Raw genomic sequence first — 21,505 nt, forward strand, 5'->3', positions numbered from 1 at the left:
AGGTGAGAACAGCCTACACACCATAGCCATCATCTTTTTATGCTGTGGAGCTGTTAAAATGCTGCACCTGCTGGGAGTCATCACTGTAGAGGGTGAGTTGGTAGCACACTAAAACTAATAGTAGTAACTAGTAGTAAGCCCTGTAATCCAACTATTACAACCAGTAATAGTTGGTTGTAATATTTAAAAGGTGTACTGTACCTGAAGTTGAACAAATTGTCTGCAATATTATGTTGCACTGTGTCAGTCCTGTATGTTTTGTGTACTTTGCCGTGTTGCATATATTATTTAGTGTTGGGACATCACTGCTAATGCCATGTCTGAACCTTATACCTGGCACAAGGTACACTACAGTATGCGTGTGTTAAAATACCCTTTCTTGGGACGTCTGGTTGGTGCAGGGGTAAAGTACTCGCCTACCACAGTGGAGACCACAGTGCGTTTGGCTTTGCCAAGCACTCCGAAGAATACATTTAGCAGTGTTCATGGGGGGAGGGGGGGGGGGGCATATTGTGTCCTTGACACTAGTGACTCCTGCTGGTTGGTCAGGGTGCCTGTTCAGCAGAGAACTGGGGGAAAGATGCCGCTGTCCCTGTGAAAGTCCTTACTGTCCTTACTGTCGGGTGAAAAGAAGACAAGTGCATGGCGTGTATCGCTGGAGACATGTATTTTTCTACACCCGCTCCAGAGCAACAGTATCGGGTTAGCAAGGGAAGGGACCATGTAATTGAGTGCATTGTTGAAGTGGAATTAGCAGAACGACTAAATTGGCAGACATACAGGAATGTATTATGTTAAAACTTCTACTATAAATTCTACAACCGTTGTTATCAATACTAGTATGAACATATTTGACAGTTTATGATACTGTCACTAATAAGGGAATTACTATTTGTGTACAAGAGGGAAAGATGATGGTATTGGAGCATAAATACTGTATCTATTGCACTGCGACTTATACAGACGCATGGATGTCCTGTTTACACACACACACACACACACACACACACACACACACACACACACACACACACACACACACACACACACACACACACACACACACACACACACACCTCTAACACCATTAGTAATGATTGTTTTACTCAGCCGTTGCTGGTCCATAGCTCTTTCTATGGTCAGAGCCAATGGAATTGCCACTGACATATAGCATCAAAGATAAATAAAGCGTCTTGAACTTGTAGATAAGTAGATATTGGCAGATCGTAGCCGGCACAGACACATTGAATTCACAATACAAGAAATAAACAAGGCTGTATTTTAGCTATATGCCAGAGACAATGAAAGAACATTGCTGAGCACTCCAGGTGCATTTGGTGTTAAGTATAATTAATATACTACTTATAACATTATGTATATTGCAATCAAGCAATTGACCAGCCTATAGAATCTTTATTGGTTCGTATTTCACTGATAATGTTCTTATAAGATGCCTTTGATACTTACAGTATGCAGGCACCCATAATGGAGAGTGATGCATAATTACACCGTAACAATGGGGAGATGGTATGACCTTTAAAATGTGTTCTGTGCAAGGTGCTTTCTCCCTTTAAGAGAGACATGACTGTCATATATTGTAATGAAGTGTCCCAGGCTCTTACTGTAAGTTTATATAGTGAGTCTGAAGTGTGAAGGTGACTATATCTGTGGAGACAAGGCTATAGTATGGGCAATGGAGTCACAAAGCAACCCTTGAGCCTACTTAGTCGGCCGGTGGTGTCCCGAGCCTAAATTAACTGATCTGCAAGCTCACAATTCATTGCACAGCGAGGAATTGTTAACTTGTAGATCGTCTATTTTCGGTGTGAGATGCTGTCATTCGATGGAGTCTAAATATTAGGCATTAGATTTGGGTTGAGGAGCCGAATGGCCGTGGTGATATACTGTACAGTGTTAGCAAAGTGGGTGCTGCTGCATGATACATATTTGCACATAACCGTAGGGTGACTTTATGTGCACATGTATGCATATATACATGTGTGCATGCATGACAATGTCACTTGCAGACGTGCATGTGTCAATGTTTTTTGCATATGCATACGCACCTGTTTCTGCACACATGCGTCTGTTCGTGTGTACATCTGTGTGTGAAGTGGTATTATTGTGTGTATATGTACTGTAAGTGTTTATACATACCTCAGGTCTACTGGGATCTGGGTGTGAATTACTTCACCTTGGGCTGCTGGAGTCAGACCTCTCCACCTCCCACTAATGTGACACTGACAAAGACTGAACTGCCTGGGTGATGAAATGAAGGGCCTACAGCGTGCGTGTGCGCTGTGCGTGCGTGTGCGTGCGTGTGTGTGTGCGATGTGAAATGAGAAAGACGTGGAGGGTATAGGTGCTAGCTAGCCTTCATTGTAAGGTCCTGATTATTAATTTCACTCTGAGATTTTGATTATGTACACACTTTGTTAATATAATTGTACTTCTTCATCTGTGCTTTTTATGTTTGATTGACCATCTCACATTTATGTTGTTGTCATGTTGATTTGAAAAGCGCTTTCTAAATAGTATTGTTATTATTGAATTAACAAAAATATACTGTGTACAGTACAGTATGTTCTTGCATATGAATGTATGAAAGAACGACAGCTCTGAAGGGTGAGGACATGGAGAGAAATGTGTGTACTTTTCTTTTGTTCCTATAAAGCCCCATTCCCGCTGGCATGTATGTCACCTGTCCTCTACACCCGACCCCGCCCTCTCTCTCTCTCTCTCTCATGTGTTTCTTTCTTCTCTCACCTCCCCTCTGGCAGGGAAAAAAGACTAATGCGTTGTTAATGATAGGGTCAGTTAGGGGGAGGGACGTGCTGCGGATATTGGACTGACCTCTACCTCTCTTCACCCCAATCTCTCTCAGCCTCACCTACCTCTCATTTGTTGAAGGTTTTTCCCCCAGCATGTGGAAGGAAGGAATAGAGAGGGACTGAGTGTGAGAGATAAGACATGGAGCAGAGAGAAAACATGAGAGACAAGAGACCGACAGAACAGCCATGAGCTGGAATATTACAAATTCAAAGTAGTGTTTATTTTAGATAGACAGACTGGCTGACTGATAGGGGAAAAAAAGACTGTTGATATGTAAACTGGTGTGTGTGTGTGTGTGTGTGTGTGTGTGTGTGTGTGTGTGTGTGTGTGTGTGTGTGTGTGTGTGTGTGTGTGTGTGTGTGTGTGTGCGTGTGCGTCCCCACAGACAAGATAGATGATGACTTTGAGATGACCATGGTGTGTCATCGGCCAGAGGGTCTTGACCAGCTAGAGGCTCAAACCAACTTCAGCAAGAGGGAGCTGCAAGTGCTGTACCGGGGCTTCAAGAACGTGAGTGATCTCTGTTAAATAATTCATGACATTAATTTCTTTCTCTATCTCACTCTTATCACTTTTCTATCACAACTTTTGATTTTGACCCATCCCCCATGGCTCGTCAAATTCCAGCATAGTTTGACGTGTTTGTTCTCCTTTTTGGCTGGGCTTTAGGTAAGCCTGACATACACCTTTGTCAGTAAATGAGGGACCAAGGGACGCTTTAAAGTTACAGCATTGGTTGAAAGAATCCAAGTTACAGGCAACCAAGCTACAGTAGCCTATTGGTCAAAAGCAACCAAATACAGGCAACCAGGGTACAGAACAGCTTTGGTCAAACATGAAAGTTACAGGCAAACTCATTACAGCATTATTCAGCTGGTTGGCTTAATAACGGCTTATTGCAGAGTAATCATCCCTCCAGGCTATGGGATGTAAGTCCCCTGTAATCATCCCCCAGGTTATGGGATTGTGGTGATTAAAACTTCCATGAGCGGCAATGTACAAGGTTGTCTGAGACTAGACTGGTCAAGGCATATTTTAATTGTGATTGGTTCTGATCTGAGAAATGTTAACACATTGTGAGTATGTAAAAGCCATTTGAAATGCAACAAAGAGTGAGAGCGAGACATCAATACCTGAGTAATGAATGAATGAATGTCTTTATTACAGACTCAAGGTCCATAGATACATACAAATACAGACTCCAACAATAAACATGAATTAAAAACAGTCCTTTACACAATAAATTGGGACAGTTATAGATACAAGCAGTTAAGCCAATGTCTCCTAAGACTAGAGGTATATCTGATGCAACTCTTCACAGGGTTATTTATAGTTACAATGATGCTATTCTCAGACTCATCCAAACGGCACATGAATCTGTGCATTAGATTCCTAAGAACAGCTTGGAGAGTATTGACTCTTGCAGCCAATGATGACAATACCTGAGCTCAGTTATAGTTGAGATTGCTTCATCAGTATTCAGTAGGCCTATAACTCTCTTGCAAAGCTTGCAAATCCCCTGTGTCATATCCATTGGCTTACCTTTTGCATATGGTTCAAACCCGAAATATTCCCATATAGGCAACTGAGCTAACGAGCTAACCTGACCAGACCGGACTGACCTTAAGATAAGGTAAAGGTACATTTATTTATAAAGCGCCTTTCAAAACAAATGTTACAAGGTGCTGTACAATAAATAAACAAAAATAAAACAAGAACATCACATTCAAATAGAGTAACAATAAAATGAACAAAGCAAAACAGCCAAAACACACAATGTGTTGATTGATTCATAACATTGTTATCGCTCTTTGGCCACAGTAAAAGGAGACAGACCAAGGTTGAGGTAAAATTCAAAGGGGTTTACTCAAACCCAACCCATTTATTTTTTTGGGAAAATGACACAAATAAATAGAGGCAGTATGAGTCAGAGTCACCAGAACCAAGGACGGGGGTTTTCGATGAATCTATCATGGTTAAAATGGAGATTGAAGTTACAATGGGTTTGTATAGGGCGTATCTGATTAAATTAATATGAAATATCTAAATACTGAATCAAGCAACTTAAAAACTGTCTGGGGGGGGGCTCACAAAAGCCTTTTTTTAAAAGTGAAATATCCCTTTAATACGGACTAAGGAGTCAACAGATAATTACAATATTTTCAATTGTTGATTAACTTCTCTTTCAAATAAAACATCCCAGCATGAAAAATGTTTCTCTTGCAACTACATTGATAACCATCTTTTTTAACTTATATAAAGCCCAGACAAATACCAAATACTGACCCAGTCTTGTTTATTCTCTCTCTCTCTCTCTCTCTCTCTCTCTCTCTCTCTCTCTCTCTCTCTCTCTCTCTCTCTCTCTCTCTCTCTCTCTCTTTCTCTTTCTCTTTCTCTTTCTCTCTCTCTCTCTCTCTCTCTCTCCCCCCCCCCCCTTCTAGGAATGTCCAAGCGGTGTTGTGGATGAAGTAACATTCAAGCAGATATACTCCCAGTTCTTCCCACATGGAGGTACAGTGTGTGCTTATTGTTGGAGAAGTTACTTTATAAATGTAATTAATTAAATATTCATTACATGAAATGAAAAGTGATTAGTTACGTTATAATATTGTTTTCTTTGGCAAGTAATGTATTATACTGTAATACTTTTGCATTACTTTCAATAAATACCCTCAAATAAAGTGCAGTCATTTTGTTAAATGGATGGAGTACATGACATGATAATATTATTTGTATTAAAATGCTGTTTTAGCATTTCATTTTAGTAATGTGTTATTTCACATATCTTACCTTATCTTATCTTATCTTATCTTATCTTATCTTACTGTGCTACTTGTGTAATGCACCAGTACACACAAGTGCTCATGTGTGTAATGGTGTATTTTAATCCTCATGTCCTCATGTGAGTTTGCTCTCTTGCTTGCAGATGCCAGCACATATGCACACTACCTGTTCAATTCTTTTGACACAGCGCAAAGTGGCTCCATCAAGTTTGAGGTCAGCAGAACGCAGTCCTTCTGAAGTTTCTCAAAAATGTATCCTCTGGAACGTTTTGCCATGTGCTTAGCAAATGTTTTACAAAAGATATCCCCAAATGGGAAATTCATACTGTATAGTATTGAAGGTGGCTTGTTCACAGTGGACCTACAGTAGCCCAAGACCAACTGCACTGTTCAGCGTTTGAAAATAGGGTTCCTGTACCTGAGCTTATAATCTGTCAAACATACAGTATTGTATAGGTACTGTAGGTAGCAACCAAGGCCAGACAGATAATGTACTTGAAATAGCAATCCTTTGTACATATCTTAAAGAACCTCCAGTAACTCAATAAATCAGATGAACTAGACACAATCTTTACTATAATGAAGGATATCTTTGCAGGGCAAAAATGCATTTTGCTGCTCAGGTGCTAGCCTAACCACCAGCTAAAACATTCACAGTTAATCTATATCTATAGAAGCTATGCTTTGTAAAATATTCCTACAAGATCTATAAATCAATTGCAGATATTATTGTGTGGGTGTGCCATAATCTGAAGTGAAGACAATTCATCATTATTTCATGTTTAACAATGATTAGCCCTCAGAGTTACTACAGGGGAGCCACCAGATCTTTGTGTGATAGGATTTTTGTTTTTTACATTAACCATAAATAGCAGATCTACAAGCTCACAATACCTCACGATGCGAGGCGTTGTGAGCTTGTGTAGAAAATACATATAAACATGAAGATGCAGATAAAGCAGATTTTATTTTCTGTATCTTTGCAATGCATTAATTCAATCACTCAGTATTCCAAGTATTCCTCAATTAACTTGTTTTTCATCATCACAAATCCTTCATTTATTCTAACCTTACCACTCCCCTATGATGCAAATGAGTAAAGAATTACCTGCATTCATTTCCTATGTTATTTAATGCAGGAAGTGTTTCTTTGTTCTATCCTTTGAAATATGTTTATTTAATCATTTACTGTAATATTCCAATTTTTTCTTTGTTCTGTATGAACACAAATAGTTTTTGTATTACATCAAGTTTACACACATGGGTCAAAATTAAGTTAAAGCCAGTTAAAGTTGGGTATCAGCGGCCACTTTGGACACAAATGACATCAGCCAACGTCTTTGCCGTCATTAACCAAGACTCTCTGCGTCCCTGCTCAGTCACGCTAGTTATGTGAGAGTCTTTTGTCTGAATGGGCCTGGATTTGCAGGAACAAGCAGTGAATTACGCTTTGGTGAGCCTGTCTGCTCGTGTACAGTGTGCATTCATGAGTTTTACACAGACACACGTGGCTCATTTTTATAGGATAGGAAGTGAGTTACAATTTCTTAAGTGGGGGGGGGGACAAACTCCGACCACCCGCGACCCCCTGCGATAGTGCTGTGTTACCCACTTCATTGAATTTCTTCACTTTGACATTCATATGCACCAAGCTTGCCCTACCTGTGGCAGGGGCAGCTAAGTGCTAGGATGGAGGTGATGCTGTCCCTGTAGTCCCGCGTAGCCAGACAACTATTCACCAATCTCCGAATGCTGTATAGAGTCTGGAACTACACCTCCCAAAATCCAAGGAAGGAAGCTGTCATCTGTTTGTCATTTCCGTTCACAAAAATATATTTTAAAATATCTTTACATTTTATTTTTTAATTTCGGTTTCTGCTAAGCAGCAAGCTATATATGCTTTGATGCCTTGATTTATAGATAGATACATTTGCGCGACTGTTAAGACGAAACGAAGGTGGGGAGGAGGCTTCACATCCACTGTATCGCTTGATCATTTTCAGATCTTCCATGCTACAGACGGAAGCATTTGAAAATTGTGGGAGGCAACAAACAGCCTAGCTTGCGAGACTACTGTCCCTGTGGCCTGGACCACAAAGTGGGGACGCACCCTCAACGCCTCCCAATACCCTCACGCAACACCAAATTACGTTATGTTACAAATGTGGCATAGAAATCTATCACTTTGACATCCGTGCAGACACTTCACCTTCAACCTTCAACAGGGGCAGCTGAGTGCAGTGAAAGGATACCATGATTGGGTGGTTACCTGGGACTGCCTGTCGCCTCACGCAACACAGACCTCTCCCAACTATGACCCACGTCCACTTTACAAGACCTAACATAGGCCGCAAAGCTTCAGACAGATCACTAACTGCTCCAGCAATGCTGGAGGATACAGTGATGCATACGTCAGGTGAGGTTGTCATCAGCATCCTTGAACAAGCGTGCCCTGAACACGCACCCCTGGTCCAGGATCGCCCTCGCCCAGAGAGTCCAGAGTCCCTTTGTGAGCACTCCCATCCCAAGGTCCATCTGTGCAAGGCCCTGCTCCACGAATGGAAGGTAGCACATGCAGCCCAGAGGATTCTCACATCCTGCATGGGTGATCTGCACCTGCGACAGCTCCACCCAGACCTACGCCCAAGGCTTCAGCACCACCTCCTACTCGTCGTGGCGTAGCCATCGTGGCTCCCGTTGCCAATGTTGTCCGGATACACTTCCATTGCTACCATTCTGCTCTCTGCATGTATATTAACCAACACTAAAGGTTGTTACACACCGGGGCGATTTTTTCGTGCGAGTAATGCGGGTTTTTTTAAAACCTTATAAAGTCAATGGCTCCGTACATGGAGCGAAAAAGCGAAAAAGCGAAGCGAAAAAGCGTCTTTTAATTATTCGGATGGGTGTCGCCCGGTGTGTAAGGACCTTAACAGTTCGGTATCAGTATTATTGGTCATCAGTGATGCAGTATGTGTACAATATGTTATGTGTGACCAAGTGACAAATAAAGTGACATATTTCAAAAAATAAATGGATTTGGTTCAAATCACTGCTAAAATAATTATTTTAACATTATTTTTAAATCACTCTTGCATACAGTTAATGGGTAAGTTTGACCCATGTGTGTAAATGTAGTAATACAATAACTATTTTTGTTCATAAAAAAGTTAAATAATGATTTGTGGTTATCAAAAACAAGATATCTAATGAATACTTGGGATATTAATACATTATGAAATAAAATGATTTCAAAATATATGGGAAAGAAACACTCAACCATGAATTAAATGACAATAAATGATTATAGAAATTTCTTGACCTACAGTATGTGCTCTAGAAGGGGTTTGCAGCTTCATCCTTTCCCTCCCTCTCTACAGGACTTTGTAACAGCTCTTTCCATCCTGCTGAGGGGCACCGTTAGAGAGAAACTCCAGTGGACTTTCAATCTCTATGACATTAACAAAGACGGATACATCAACAAAGAGGTTGTGTTTTCCACAAATGCCAAGAGTGTTTTGTTAGCATGTTGTTTACTAGGGTTCAAGCCACTTACTTACTTGTGTTGTCTTTTCTTAGTGTTTCTACTATTTCTACTAAAATCTTTGAACAAATAGTCTTCACTGTTTACATTATATTACAAGGCATCATAGAGGTGTATATAGTTTAGCAAAAGTACCCTCTGGTGGACAAAGTTGTGAACAGATTCATATCATTACAATATAATTATTATCCCCGCCAGGCTGTAAATTTGTGGGCACAGCTTATTTCTTACAAGAAATGCCATACATCACCAACGCACCATCCAATCATACCCAAATTTGAATTGCATATTGACGGGCCTCTATAAAGCACCTCCAAAACCGCTTTCACTTTTGCCCATAGAGGCCGCCAGAAACGGCAACAGTTGCACCGTTTGTTGAGCAAACTCTATATCCCCTGCAGCTTCCTCGTGTCCTGACTGCTGCATCCCACGACTGACACAGCCCTGGGTTGCCAGGCAACCTGGCCTGGCGGGGATGTGCGCTCTGAGAAATGCACTTTTCTAGTCTTGTTCTGTGCTTTGTGGCGGCTCAACTATGATATGTCTGTGTGTGCATTTGTGATTTGCAGGAAATGACAGACATTGTCAGAGCAATATACGACATGATGGGGAAGTACACCTACCCTGTTCTGAAGACGGATGCACCCAAACAGCATGTGGATGCCTTCTTCCAGGTACAAAGCTTTTCTGTCCTCAAACAGCAGCCCAGGACACAAACATTGATAATAATGATACAAAGTAAGGATGCTTGTCACTTATCTGTGTCACTGAGAAATCTGCTATACATACAGTAGTACAGCTAACGAAAAGCTTGTATTAACATCTACATGTAGGGTTTAAGATAAGATAAGATAAGATTGATCCCCAGAGGTAATTTCAGGGGTCACAGCAGCAACAGGAGTAAGAATGAAACACAGGAGAGGTACAAATAAGAGTCAAGAACTAAAGATAAATAAAAGTATAGCTGTTGCCCAACAATGAATGGGTCCAGGCAATTTGAGGAATGAACCTATGTGCAGAATTTTGTTGATGCTATTCAAGTCAGTTGGCAGTGCCTAGTATCGATCACAGAACATTGTGAATACCACACACCATGCCTAGTTGCTGTTTATGGGAATCTAAACCTTCAGTTGACATTATCAATGGAAGTATCTAGTAAATTAAACCAAATGAAATGCAACCATTGCATGAAATGTTGCTGAGAGAATTGTGGCAAACCATAAAAAGAAGAGAATCTGAAAACATCTTACATTTATGAAATCATGTTTCTAATCCACACAACACAATGCCTCACTAGGCATTACCATGTTTACCCAGAGATCAAACTCACAGCCTTAGACACTGACCTACTTGCCAAGTGATAATCTATAGATAGCTTCACACTGTGTTAAAGCTGAGATTGTGGCATTCTAATTAAGCTACTGGCTTTTATTAACATGGGGCAATGGTTATAGGTGGCTGTAGGAAAATGTCTATGTACATACAAAGGTTTCCATTTAATCTATACATTTGTTTAATAGGTGCACACAGGCATTTATTTAGGGTCATGAGCAGCAAACTAAATCAAGAGTGTGAATTCAATTTTAAAATGTTATTTAAACAGATGCTAGTTTCATTGTTTACCTGGTATCCTATAATTTCAATGTACAGATGATTATTTTTTATATTGTTTAGACTGATGCTAGGTTCTTCCTGTGATCATAGTTTCCTGAGGCACTACACTGTCTCTTTGCATTCTATGTATGTGATTACCTTATGAGACACTCTGGTCAATACCTAAAATTGTAAGTTGTAAAAGACATCAAGCCATGGATCAAACAGGGAGGGCCCCTCTGTGTCACAGACAGACACTTTACTGTGCAACTGCCACCCTAATGTGAACATGAGTGAGATAAGTCCATGATGAAGTAATGATGAATTACTATAATTATCTGGCCAGTTACAACTCCCGGCTTTTAGCATGCCTACCTGTAGCAGGGCCTCCACCATTACGGTATCACTTTCATGAAGTCCTTCTAATGTCTTAATAGTTTTCCTTTACTCTAATGATGGTAAATAGTATAGCTGCGTGAGTTACTGTAGAGACTGTACCGCTTCACACATTCTGCGTTGCTCTCCACAGAAAATGGATAAAAATAGAGATGGAGTGGTCACTCTTGATGAATTCATCCTTTCCTGCCAAGAGGTACTGTCTGTCTGTCTGTCTGTCTGTCTGTCTGTCTGTCTGTCTGTCTGTCTGTCTGTCTGTCTGTCTGTCTGTCCGTCCGTCCGTCCGTCCGTCCGTCTTTCTTTCTTTCTCTCTCCCATTAGCCTCCTTTTCTGACCATATAATCTCAGAAACATCTAGAAACATTCAGTATTTTTGGCGCGCTGCACTTTGTCACACAGTTAGCACTGTTTGCTTTCATTGTACGTTTGTTAAAGCCCACTATTGCTATATTTTATATCACATGACAGATGGCCTCTTGTTATCTCTCCATGAGGCCACACCACTGGAGCCAGCACATTGTCCTCATTTTGTGGGCTTTTAGCATCCCCAGGTGGTGAGCTGGGTTATGACTGAGATGAGTTCTGATGTCAGACGCCTTTTTCTTTTCTACCTGACCCCCCCCCCCCACCCCTTCTCAATTCACACAGGACGAAAATATCATGAAGTCTCTCCAGCTGTTTGAAAACGTCATGTAGACAATGAAGAGGGTACAGCCCAGCGGAGCAAATGAAAGTACGGAGCAAGCTAAGATGAGTGGAAAAGAGAGAGGGGAAGGGAAGCTTGAACCGCGGGGAAAACCGGATGAGTTCAATTTGTGACTGAAAGCAGACATCGGACATTTTTGTAGTTGTATTCTCAACAGGTTGTCACAAAACTGTGTGGAGGTGTCTTGCTATATCAATACCACGAAACCATCATTACACCCAGTTAAGCCTGATTTATACTTTGTCGCACGGTGGTGTTGTGTGCCAAAGATAGCCAATCTACAAGCTCACAATGTGTCACAGATGCACCACGTTGTGAGCTTGTAGATCCGTTATTTTCAGTGGACAATGGAGCATAAATTAGGCGTTAGGTGGGTTTTGTCATCCAGACTCAATCCCCAAGTTTCCCCTGACCTTGATTATGACCTTGCTGTGATCTTGTAGCCTTTTCACCTCTGACCCTGCTGCCCTCCATATCGTTCCGTCGCTGTTGTTGATGTTGTTATAGTTACCGTCGTCTTGGACAGTGTATTACTACACATCATTGTTTAAATACTGGTCCTGCACTCGTCTCACACTTTGTCAAATGCTATTGTGAAAGATGTGATGTTAACCAGGTCAGTGTGATAAGCTATATGGAAAAGCGCTGCACAACATCAAATGTATATATGGAATTTATACATTAATGCATCCTACTCTTAAATGCATTCTCTTCAAATTGTGAATTTCCATGTCAAATATTACAGCAACATAAAGGAATTGCATAAAGCACAGAAGACTTCTGCCTGCAGTATGTGCAGTATTATATACTATACAAAACTTGGTGTCCAGAAGTTAACCTGAGCACCAAATTAATTTGGGAAGCTGGGTACAGAGGGGCATCTTCAAAAAAACTGAGCCAACCCATTTGTTTTCTGTAAAGCAGTTTTACTCTATATGCTCAGGCTTCAGCCTACAAAGGTGTGAAGAACTGAATTTGACCTCCGTCTCAAGTCTTGTGATCGCTTGCAACAGCCCTCAAAAACCCTACTAAAGGCTAATTCATTCTGTCGAAAGGGCAGTGTGACAAATTAGCCTCAACTCCTACTGTGTGTATGTTCCAGTGGTGTGGGTCAGTGTCATTATGACTACTGTAGATACTTTATCGTCATGTTTGTGGCTTCTTCTTGGAAATCAGTTGTATTTGTCTTTCTGCGTGTTCATTTATCTGTCTGTCTACCAGTCTGTCTGCATGTCCATTTCTATCTGTCTGTCTTCCAGTCTGTCTGCGTTCCTATCTACTCATCTCTCTGCCAGAATATAGATTAGGCCAGTGTTTCCCTAAACAAAAGAGTCAACTTTTCATCAATTAAAAACAATTCCAACATTTTTCAAAAGTATTTCATAAATTCAATTTTAAAAATCAAATACTTTCCGTAAATAAATAATAATAAAAAACGTAAGAAGTAGTGAAAATAGCAGATCTAAAAGCTCACAATGCGGGGCGAAGCAACACGTTAGGCTATACTCTGTTTCTCAGCACTGGTTTTTCCATAGAGCATTTTGAGGATCACTGTCGTAGTTTAAGATACTGCATCATTAACACATAAGCTGCCAGGGACGCAGAACTGCGTCCTATTAGATAAAACCGTGGGCTGCCAGAGTAATCTAGGACGCAGATCTGCGTCCTAATGTTTAATTTAGTTAATAGACGATCACGCTGTTTTATTTACATTCCGAGATCATTTTCGCTTCCCAGTCACATCCGCTTCACCCGGAAGCAATTTCAGCGATTTCCGTTTCCGGTTTTAGCTTGAAAAATGCGCTAATGCACGGTTTTTCACACGGTATAAAAAACGAACGGACAGCTCCACTTCTATTTTCTTTAGTCTGGGTGACGATCAGTCATCGGCGTCGTGTATCACATCGTATTTAAGCCCGATCATCGATTGTCGAAAACCCCACATCCGGTTTATGACGTATTTGACTGTTTGAGCCTGGAGGGGGGGGGGTGTCAGCGAGTCATCAAGGTGTCATTTTGCTGCTCTCTGGTGGTCGATTCTCGTATGTGTTTAAAACCATGGCCAGAGAAACTTAAATGCATTTAAATAACAAAATAACAAAACAAAAAAAACACGCAAATCGCTGGCAAGGGGGTGAGTCCATTATGAATAAACTCTGGCAGTCAATGTGTTAATACAGGTGTCAGAGCTCTGAAGGAACACTTCTTCACTGTGTGTGTGTGTGTGTGTGTGTGTGTGTGTGTGTGTGTGTGTGTGTGTGTGTGTGTGTGTGTGTGTGTGTGTGTGTGTGTGTGTGTGTGTGTGTGTGTGTGTGTGTGTGTGTGTGTGTGTGTGCGTATGTGCGTGCGCGCGCGCACTGTTTTACATTTTTGTATGACAATTCCTGCTATAGCACGTTACATCTTGTGGGAAGTGCATGACACCTACAAATCTTTCACCCAGCATAATGGATGACCAGGCAACTAATCCAGCTTTTAGAAGCATACTCCTCAACTGGGAGTGAAGGCCAGTATTTCTACCAGAGAGAGAGTTTAACTGGGATATTCAGCTCTGTAAAAAATAATGATATTGATTCTCAATAACTCGCCTTACACTGTGAGTGAGGGAGAGGAAGGGGACGAAACAAAGCAAACGGAAGGAAAGATGTGAAAACAGGAACAAATGATGAAAGATTAATGACCTTGTCACTGATTCTGGAGGAATGGTCGGAAGCCATGTTTCACATGAAAGCCATTGCTAAGAGGATTGAGCAACAAAAAAAACAGATCGATAGCTAATTATTTACTGTCATGCCCTCTCACTGTGCTACAATACTATTGTAGAATTATTTTTTGGCTGGGATGATCTGAGGCTCATCTCCAATGCACTCATACACACAGACTGACTGACAGACAGATCAACTGACAAGCAAACTGAATGAAATAATGTGTGTATTGAAATATTGTACAAAATCATTATATTTAACAATAAACTTTTCAAAAAAAGATGGCCGTCATCCTTTTTCTTGGATAAATAGCCTTTTTTGTATGATATAATTATTAGGTGTTAAAACTTACAATGGACTTTATAGTGCACTATAAACAGCACGGGCAAAAGGTTCACAAGAACTTTGTATTGCAGAAGTACAAAAAAACGTACATTTTATAGAATGGGGGCCTACATTTCAATGATCATGGCCCATCAAGGAAGCATTATAATGTGCAAAAGAAAAGGTAAAATAAACCAACCTTAATGAACATGCATTTCTACCCTTTCTCTCTTTTCTGCTATTCTGTCTCCCTCGTTATTATAGATTATTTAAATTATGATAAAAGAAAAAAATATGTGTTTCCTTTTGTTTCTACTTTAGTTCAGTGCACCTTATCTGTAGCCATATTGCATATATACAGGGGCTGCGTTGGTGCATTTAGATACACGACTTTTCCACACATCTCACAATGGACTCTAATCATAATTGTTGCATTTTTAGATTGTTGTACAAAGTCTTTAGTTAAACTAAGCACAGTCTCACAAAACGAGGGAGGATAGCCGGTAATTGCATTTGTCCATTATCACAAAGTTTTAGATGCAGGGAGTGTCCATCATTTATATGCTCCTCAACATGGTTGTATCAAACACCTTCACACATACAACATAGGCTAATTGGTTCACCAGTGGAGAATAAGCTGCGTCCTTAATTGCAGCAATATTTTCACTTTCCCCTGTGGTACTCAAATAGACAGATAATGTAGGACAGGTAGACGACCACAGCACAACAATAACACTGTCATTTTGAGTACAATAGACTCATTTTGCAACCTTTTAGGATCTGTAAAGTCTTGCAGGTGGTTCAATCAGGCTCATTTGCAATGTTGTTATGAGTGGCTATTTCAAAATCCATGTAAATGAGTCGGGGCCACTCACCATAGTCTTCCACATTTTCTCAAGTGAAAATCCAATTTCTCAACCCTTGACTTGAGTTCTTCAAAGTTTGTTTGTTGAATCTTGTCCACTGGTTTTTAACAGATGTCCATGAGGAAACGGTCCTCTATATGCCTAATTAAATGTACCTTTAAACCCTCTATAGCCTACTATGGAAACGGACCTGAGTGGGCTCTGTACTTGGTCCGCTCTTGTTTCCTTCTAAATCTCTTCCCCAGAGATACAAGCCAATACTCACAACTCGTAGCAACGCCACGTGTTGTGAGCTTGTAGATCGGCTATTTCTGGCAAATGTTCCCCCCAGAATAGGCGGCGTTGCGTTTCAAGTGGTTAATAGATTATATTCGGGGTCTTCAACAGGGGTCCGGTACCCCTAGGGGGTCCTAGGGGTATTATTATATTTGCGCATAGGGACATTGTTTTTACATTCAACCCTAGCATCCATATATTCTGAGGGGAACATTAGCCGAAAATAGTAGATCTACAAGCACACAACGCCTCGTGCTGCGAGGCGTTGTGAACTTGTAGATTGGCTATTTTCGGCAAAGAGGTTTGGTGTAAAGGGGAAAAAGAGCAGACCAAGTACAGAGCCAACGGTCAAGTTTACAAAGTATTGAGGGTCGAAGTGGTTAAATGTCTGAAAACACACATTTAACATGAATACAAATGTAGTGGGGGTCCCTCCTTCATCTTTCTCTCAGCTAGGGGGTCCTTGGAAAAACGTTGAAGACCCCTACAGTTACATCGTCTGTTTAGGTGACAGAATAGGGCCAGAGGTTCTCAGTCCAGGGATTCTCAGGGTCCCTTGAGGAGGTTCTAAAATTGACCCTGTCTGTAACTCTGACAGTATACAAGTGGAACCAAATGTTAACCCATTAAGACCGGGAAAGTGTCTGTGTCATAAATAGCAGATCTACAAGCTCATAGCGCGGCACCGAGTGCCGCGCTATGAGCTTGTAGATCTGCTATTTTTGAAAAATCTTGAAAAAAAAATCAAGGCCTCCGGTCTTAAATGTACAAGTTTGAGAAACAGTGGAATAGGCCCATCTGCGCCCATCTATTCCCTCTCCTCCACCCAGGGCTGGAGGTTCTGCAGGGCGTAGAGGGAGGAGTTATGGGCGCACAGCGGGTCCGAGCCCGCTGATTCGCTCAGGGACTTTTGGAGGGCGGAGTGCTGCAGCTGAAGGATGAGGCGATTGGCTTGTTGACGCTCCGCCTCTCTCTCCTCGGCAGTCTGTCTCCTGAGGGACACACAGTTGAAGAAAAGTGTGAGCAGTGGTGTGTTCCACCGTGTTACGCTGTATACGTAGTATGACGTGCCCTCTACTAACCATCACTCAGTGGTGTAAAGTAACTAAGTACATTTACTCAAGTACTGTACAATTTTGAGGTATTTTTACATTACTGGAGTATTTTCAATTTTCAGTACTTTTACTTCTACTCCACTGCATCTCAGAGGCAAATAATGTACTTTTACTCCACTATAATTATTTGAAAACTTCAGTTACTAGTTACTTTGTTAATTGAAGATTTTGATTATTATTACAAAACATACATTAACCACTTCAGCCCTATATATAGGCATAAGGCCTATTTGAAGAGAGTCGATCTACAAGCTCACAATGGGCCATGTGATGCATTGTGAGCTTGCTATTTTCAAAAGATGTTTTATACATTTTGAACATCTGAAATTCTGCACAATGAGTACTTATTACTTTTGGTACTTTAAGTACATGTTGATACCAATACGTTTGTACTTTTACTCAAGTAAGCTACATTTTTAGTGTATTTGAGAGTATTTCTACATTGCAGTATATTAATACTGTTTTACTTAAGTAAAACATGTGAGTAATTTTACCGCCACTGCTAACCATTTCATTCATTGACCACGTGCATGTCTTGCAGGGAATGATTATCGTATGCCCTCCGGAAAAAAACTAGAACACACCACTGAGGTTTGTTAATTGTTTGTTTGATTGTTGAGTTCGTTTGTTTTTTATAGAAGGAAACAAAAATAAGAGCAATGCCGAGTATTCGTTAAACTGAGCATGGAAAATAAATGGCCTGTGTTTGTATTAACGAAAGGAAAAGGACATCATTAAATTAAGGAAAGAAGAGAGAGGTTGAGGGATTGACATGAAATTAATTTAACACCAGACACTACATACACTTTAAGTCTTTATAATTTTGTATTTAGCTTCTTTTACGAATTTAATTGATCAAACACTAAATATAGGCTATAGTTTGGTATTTTGAATGCGCTGCTAAGGCCTAGTCTGTAGCCTACATACAAATAAGATTATTTCAAATTCAGCTAACACATTTTTCAACATGTGCTGCAATTGAATTTCCCCATACCCGTTAATATCATATTTCAGTTTTATTATTATCATATCATTATTATTATTAATATTATTGTTACTACTATACTACTACAAGTAGTATTACTACTATTATTATTATTTAAATGTATGAGGGTGGAGTCAATTTACAGGAAATTCCAGTCACCAATGGGTGGAAGTTTGCTTTCGGACCCAAAAAGGAGGCTATTTTTTTTTTTGATTTATTCAGCGGCTAAGCTTTCAGTTAACTTTACCTCCATTTGGTCCTGCGATTCTGGAACCACGTTTTGACCTGCGCGTCTGTCATCTTCAAGCTCTTGGCCAGGGCCGCCCGCTCAGCGCTGGCCAGATACTTCTGTCTGTGGAACCTCTTCTCCAGCTCACAGATCTGCACCCTGGAGAAGGACGTGCGGGGCTTCTTCCGTTTGGGGGGCGTTCGGTTCTGGTAAGGGTGACCTATCCGCCGGGTGACCGCGAATGGCACCAGGGCTGCTGCAGAACAACAACAGTATAAGTGGTGAGTGAGAAATGTAATTAATACCCACCTCACAACATCTGATTCACTATTTGTTGTGGTAATTCAATGGCATACATCAGCGGTTCTCAACCTTTTCAGGCCGTGACCCCCCAAAATAATCATTTTTTAACTGGGGGACCCCCGACCCTGACAAGCACTTGAAATTATAGGAGTTGAGGCATTACATTTTGTTTGACTCGGTTCCACAGATAAATATAGCAGATCTACAAGCTCACACAACGCCTCGCAACGTGAGGCGTTGTGAGCTTGTAGATCGGCTAATATTATATTATTTGACAATTTGGCCAATGTTTGACCAGTTTTTATAATATAGTTTGTTGATTATGTTTGATGCAGTAATGATCTTTTTTCATTTCACTATTTTTTTAGATATTAAAATGTTAAATTGTCACTTCACTGTCACCTGGGGCCCCCCTAAAATCATGCCCGACCCACAGGTTGAGAACCACTGGCATACATCACCGATATTTGGCAATAAGCCTATTTGTATAGCAAATGGTCTCTCTACACAGTAGAATTATGCTTTAGCCTTTTGTGGCTAGACGAGAAAGCCTTATTGTTTATTGTTTATTGGCTGCTACAATAAGTGTCAGGCATCATCTTATGAGTAGGGTCTAGGTCCGAGTTTGTTTTCCCCATATGGCTAGTATGTCCTTTTCTATTTTATATAGGCTGCGTTAAAGCTGAAAAACTGTTGGCATAGGATGATACGTTTTACACTAATTTAACGTAGCCGAATTTAAAATTTAGCATAGCCTATACCTCAATATAAAACATGGAATAATAGCCTTGTATAATAATACTATTATTGAAGTTGTAGCATATTCATTCATTCATTTGTTTTTACATTATGGCTACTATGAATTGCGTAGCCTTATGCTATTTAATTACTTTTCACCCTGTTCAGATTTTTTTTATATTGAGCTCAAAGTTATTGAGAGAGAAGTTGATTGCCGAGACACAAGTTGACCCCCCGATTGCAGAATTAAGTTAATGGTCTTCTTATGGACAGTGAGCTTGCTGATACATATAATTGTACAGAAATAAATGTATACACGCACTGCAATAAGTCTGTTGTCATTCAAAATTTGGCAAATAAGAAACATTTAAATAATGTTTGGCCCTGTTACATTCCCTAATGTTTCAAACTGTTTATTAAGTTAGGTTAAGCAGCTTTTAAATAGAACAGTTGGCCTACCCGATATTCTGTCCTTGGCGAACCTGTTCCCTATCCAGGGAAAGCACAGCCCTCCGAAGCTCGGCACAGCGCTCTGGACATGGGGGGCTGGAGGCCCCGTGGCCGCCATGGGTCTGTGGGCCGGGACTCGGATCACCCCTCGGCTACCACCGAGACCCCTGTTCTCCCCATATGCACCCGGAGCCTCTATGCCGGAGAGGGAGATGGACAGCGCGGTGTAAGACGGCGCGCCGTCCGCGGTGTAGTAACCGTCCCCGTTGTTTAGATCCGAGCCGCTTTGTCTGCCAACGGTCCGTCCGTTATCTTGGTGGTCCGTACCGGCCGCCAGGATCTGGTCGATACCGAAGCTGATGGGTTCGTGGTGGACCGGTTTGGGTGGAGGGCTCGGTGCGCTGGGTGCTTGCTCCATCCCCACCACAGTCGCACAACAACAAGGGATATATATATACACAGAAAGCTGTTGGAGAGCTAGGTGTAATCTCGTCAGATTGTTCCAAAAGTGAACACTGAACGTGTCTCCATTGCTTTCCAACAGTCTGTTAAGAATTCCGTCTAAAAAGCCCCCATTCAAAGGGTCTCCCTCCTCTGTTACCCTCTTTGGTGAAAGTTTGATGAGCGTTTGGAGAGATGTGACGCACTGTTCTCCTCTCAGCGCGTCTCGCAGCCCCCCGCCTAATGTCACTGTCTCGGCTGTTCATTGGCTGGCACATGAATGACTGATTGAATGTTAATGGAGGTATGTTTTGGCACAATAACTCACATTTCCCATAACCACTTTTCAGCCTGCATGGAAATTACGCATCATTTCCGTCCGTGTGAGCTTCTCTTTGGATAGTCAGTTTTTATTTGACAGTGTATACAGACATTTTAAGCATAGCCTATACAGCCAAATTAGTTGAACATGGTCTGCCCAAATTGAAAGAATGTTTTTGATTGTATATGGAATAAACATTTATAGCTTAATTTATACTTATAGCAATGAAGGTCCACGCTTTATGCATTGCTCAGACAAAACGTACTGTCTTATATGACAATAGATCACAAGCAGGGCAGGCTGGTCTATATTGTATTTATTCAACCTGGATTGAACGTTGAATGGGATTGTGATATTTATTTTTTCTTTAAATACAGTATAACAGCATCAGTCGATGCCACTCATTTTAAGTTCTTGTGAAAGAAAGGTGACAATTGGTGCTAATTGTTGCGTAATTACGCACATCCATCCCAGCAGGCTTGCATTACAGTTAAATGAGCAATAAATCAATAAATGTGTATCAATTTATATACATTTATTTAAATGTGAGAATAAATATTATTTATGTATTTATAAATAAACAAATGTTATATTTACAGTTTAAAGAACAAGAAAGAATATAGTTCATTATAGGCCTTATAGCTGCCATATGCCGCCAGCACCTATTGAACTTGGTTATATGGCCTTATTTGTTCTTGGTCGCCAGTACCACATTAAATGACCTGACAAGTGCAGGCCACGGGCTACTGCAGATAAAGTGTCCGGACTCTGAAAGCTCCTAAACGGTCAGACTCAATGTAGCCACCGCCCAAAGTGGTCAACTAATCGCATTTCCACTAACTTGTCTCAAGGCGATAGATCAGTGGTTCTCAACCTGACCCTGTGGGTCGGGACCAC

The 21,505-nt window shown here is 40.9% G+C and overlaps 2 protein-coding genes across 3 annotated transcripts in view; one reads left to right on the plus strand and one right to left on the minus strand.

Moving 5' to 3' along the window:
- The window catches only part of kcnip1a (Kv channel interacting protein 1 a), a 51,351-nt gene extending 39,290 nt beyond the window's left edge, over positions 1-12,061 (plus strand). For both annotated transcript variants that reach the window (XM_084042049.1, XM_084042050.1), the window contains exons 2-8: positions 3,218-3,342; positions 5,274-5,343; positions 5,759-5,829; positions 8,996-9,103; positions 9,729-9,833; positions 11,282-11,344; positions 11,797-12,061. In XM_084042049.1, coding sequence (XP_083898175.1) covers positions 3,241-3,342; positions 5,274-5,343; positions 5,759-5,829; positions 8,996-9,103; positions 9,729-9,833; positions 11,282-11,344; positions 11,797-11,844 — 567 coding nt within the window. In that variant the 5' untranslated portion in view covers positions 3,218-3,240 and the 3' untranslated portion in view covers positions 11,845-12,061. The remainder of the gene's footprint in view (positions 1-3,217; positions 3,343-5,273; positions 5,344-5,758; positions 5,830-8,995; positions 9,104-9,728; positions 9,834-11,281; positions 11,345-11,796) is intronic.
- A 4,772-nt stretch (positions 12,062-16,833) lies between these two features.
- On the minus strand, positions 16,834-20,263 carry tlx3a (T cell leukemia homeobox 3a; the record flags this gene model as incomplete). The annotated part of the gene is made up of 3 exons (XM_084041254.1): positions 16,834-17,017; positions 18,373-18,610; positions 19,855-20,263. 3 exons carry the CDS (start codon positions 20,261-20,263, stop codon positions 16,834-16,836), a joined length of 831 nt encoding a protein of 276 aa, XP_083897380.1.
- Between the last annotated feature and the right edge of the window lie 1,242 nt (positions 20,264-21,505).

This window comes from Gymnoscopelus microlampas (genome assembly GCF_963454915.1).
Source record: "Gymnoscopelus microlampas genome assembly, chromosome: 18".
NCBI classification, from domain to species: domain Eukaryota; kingdom Metazoa; phylum Chordata; class Actinopteri; order Myctophiformes; family Myctophidae; genus Gymnoscopelus; species Gymnoscopelus microlampas.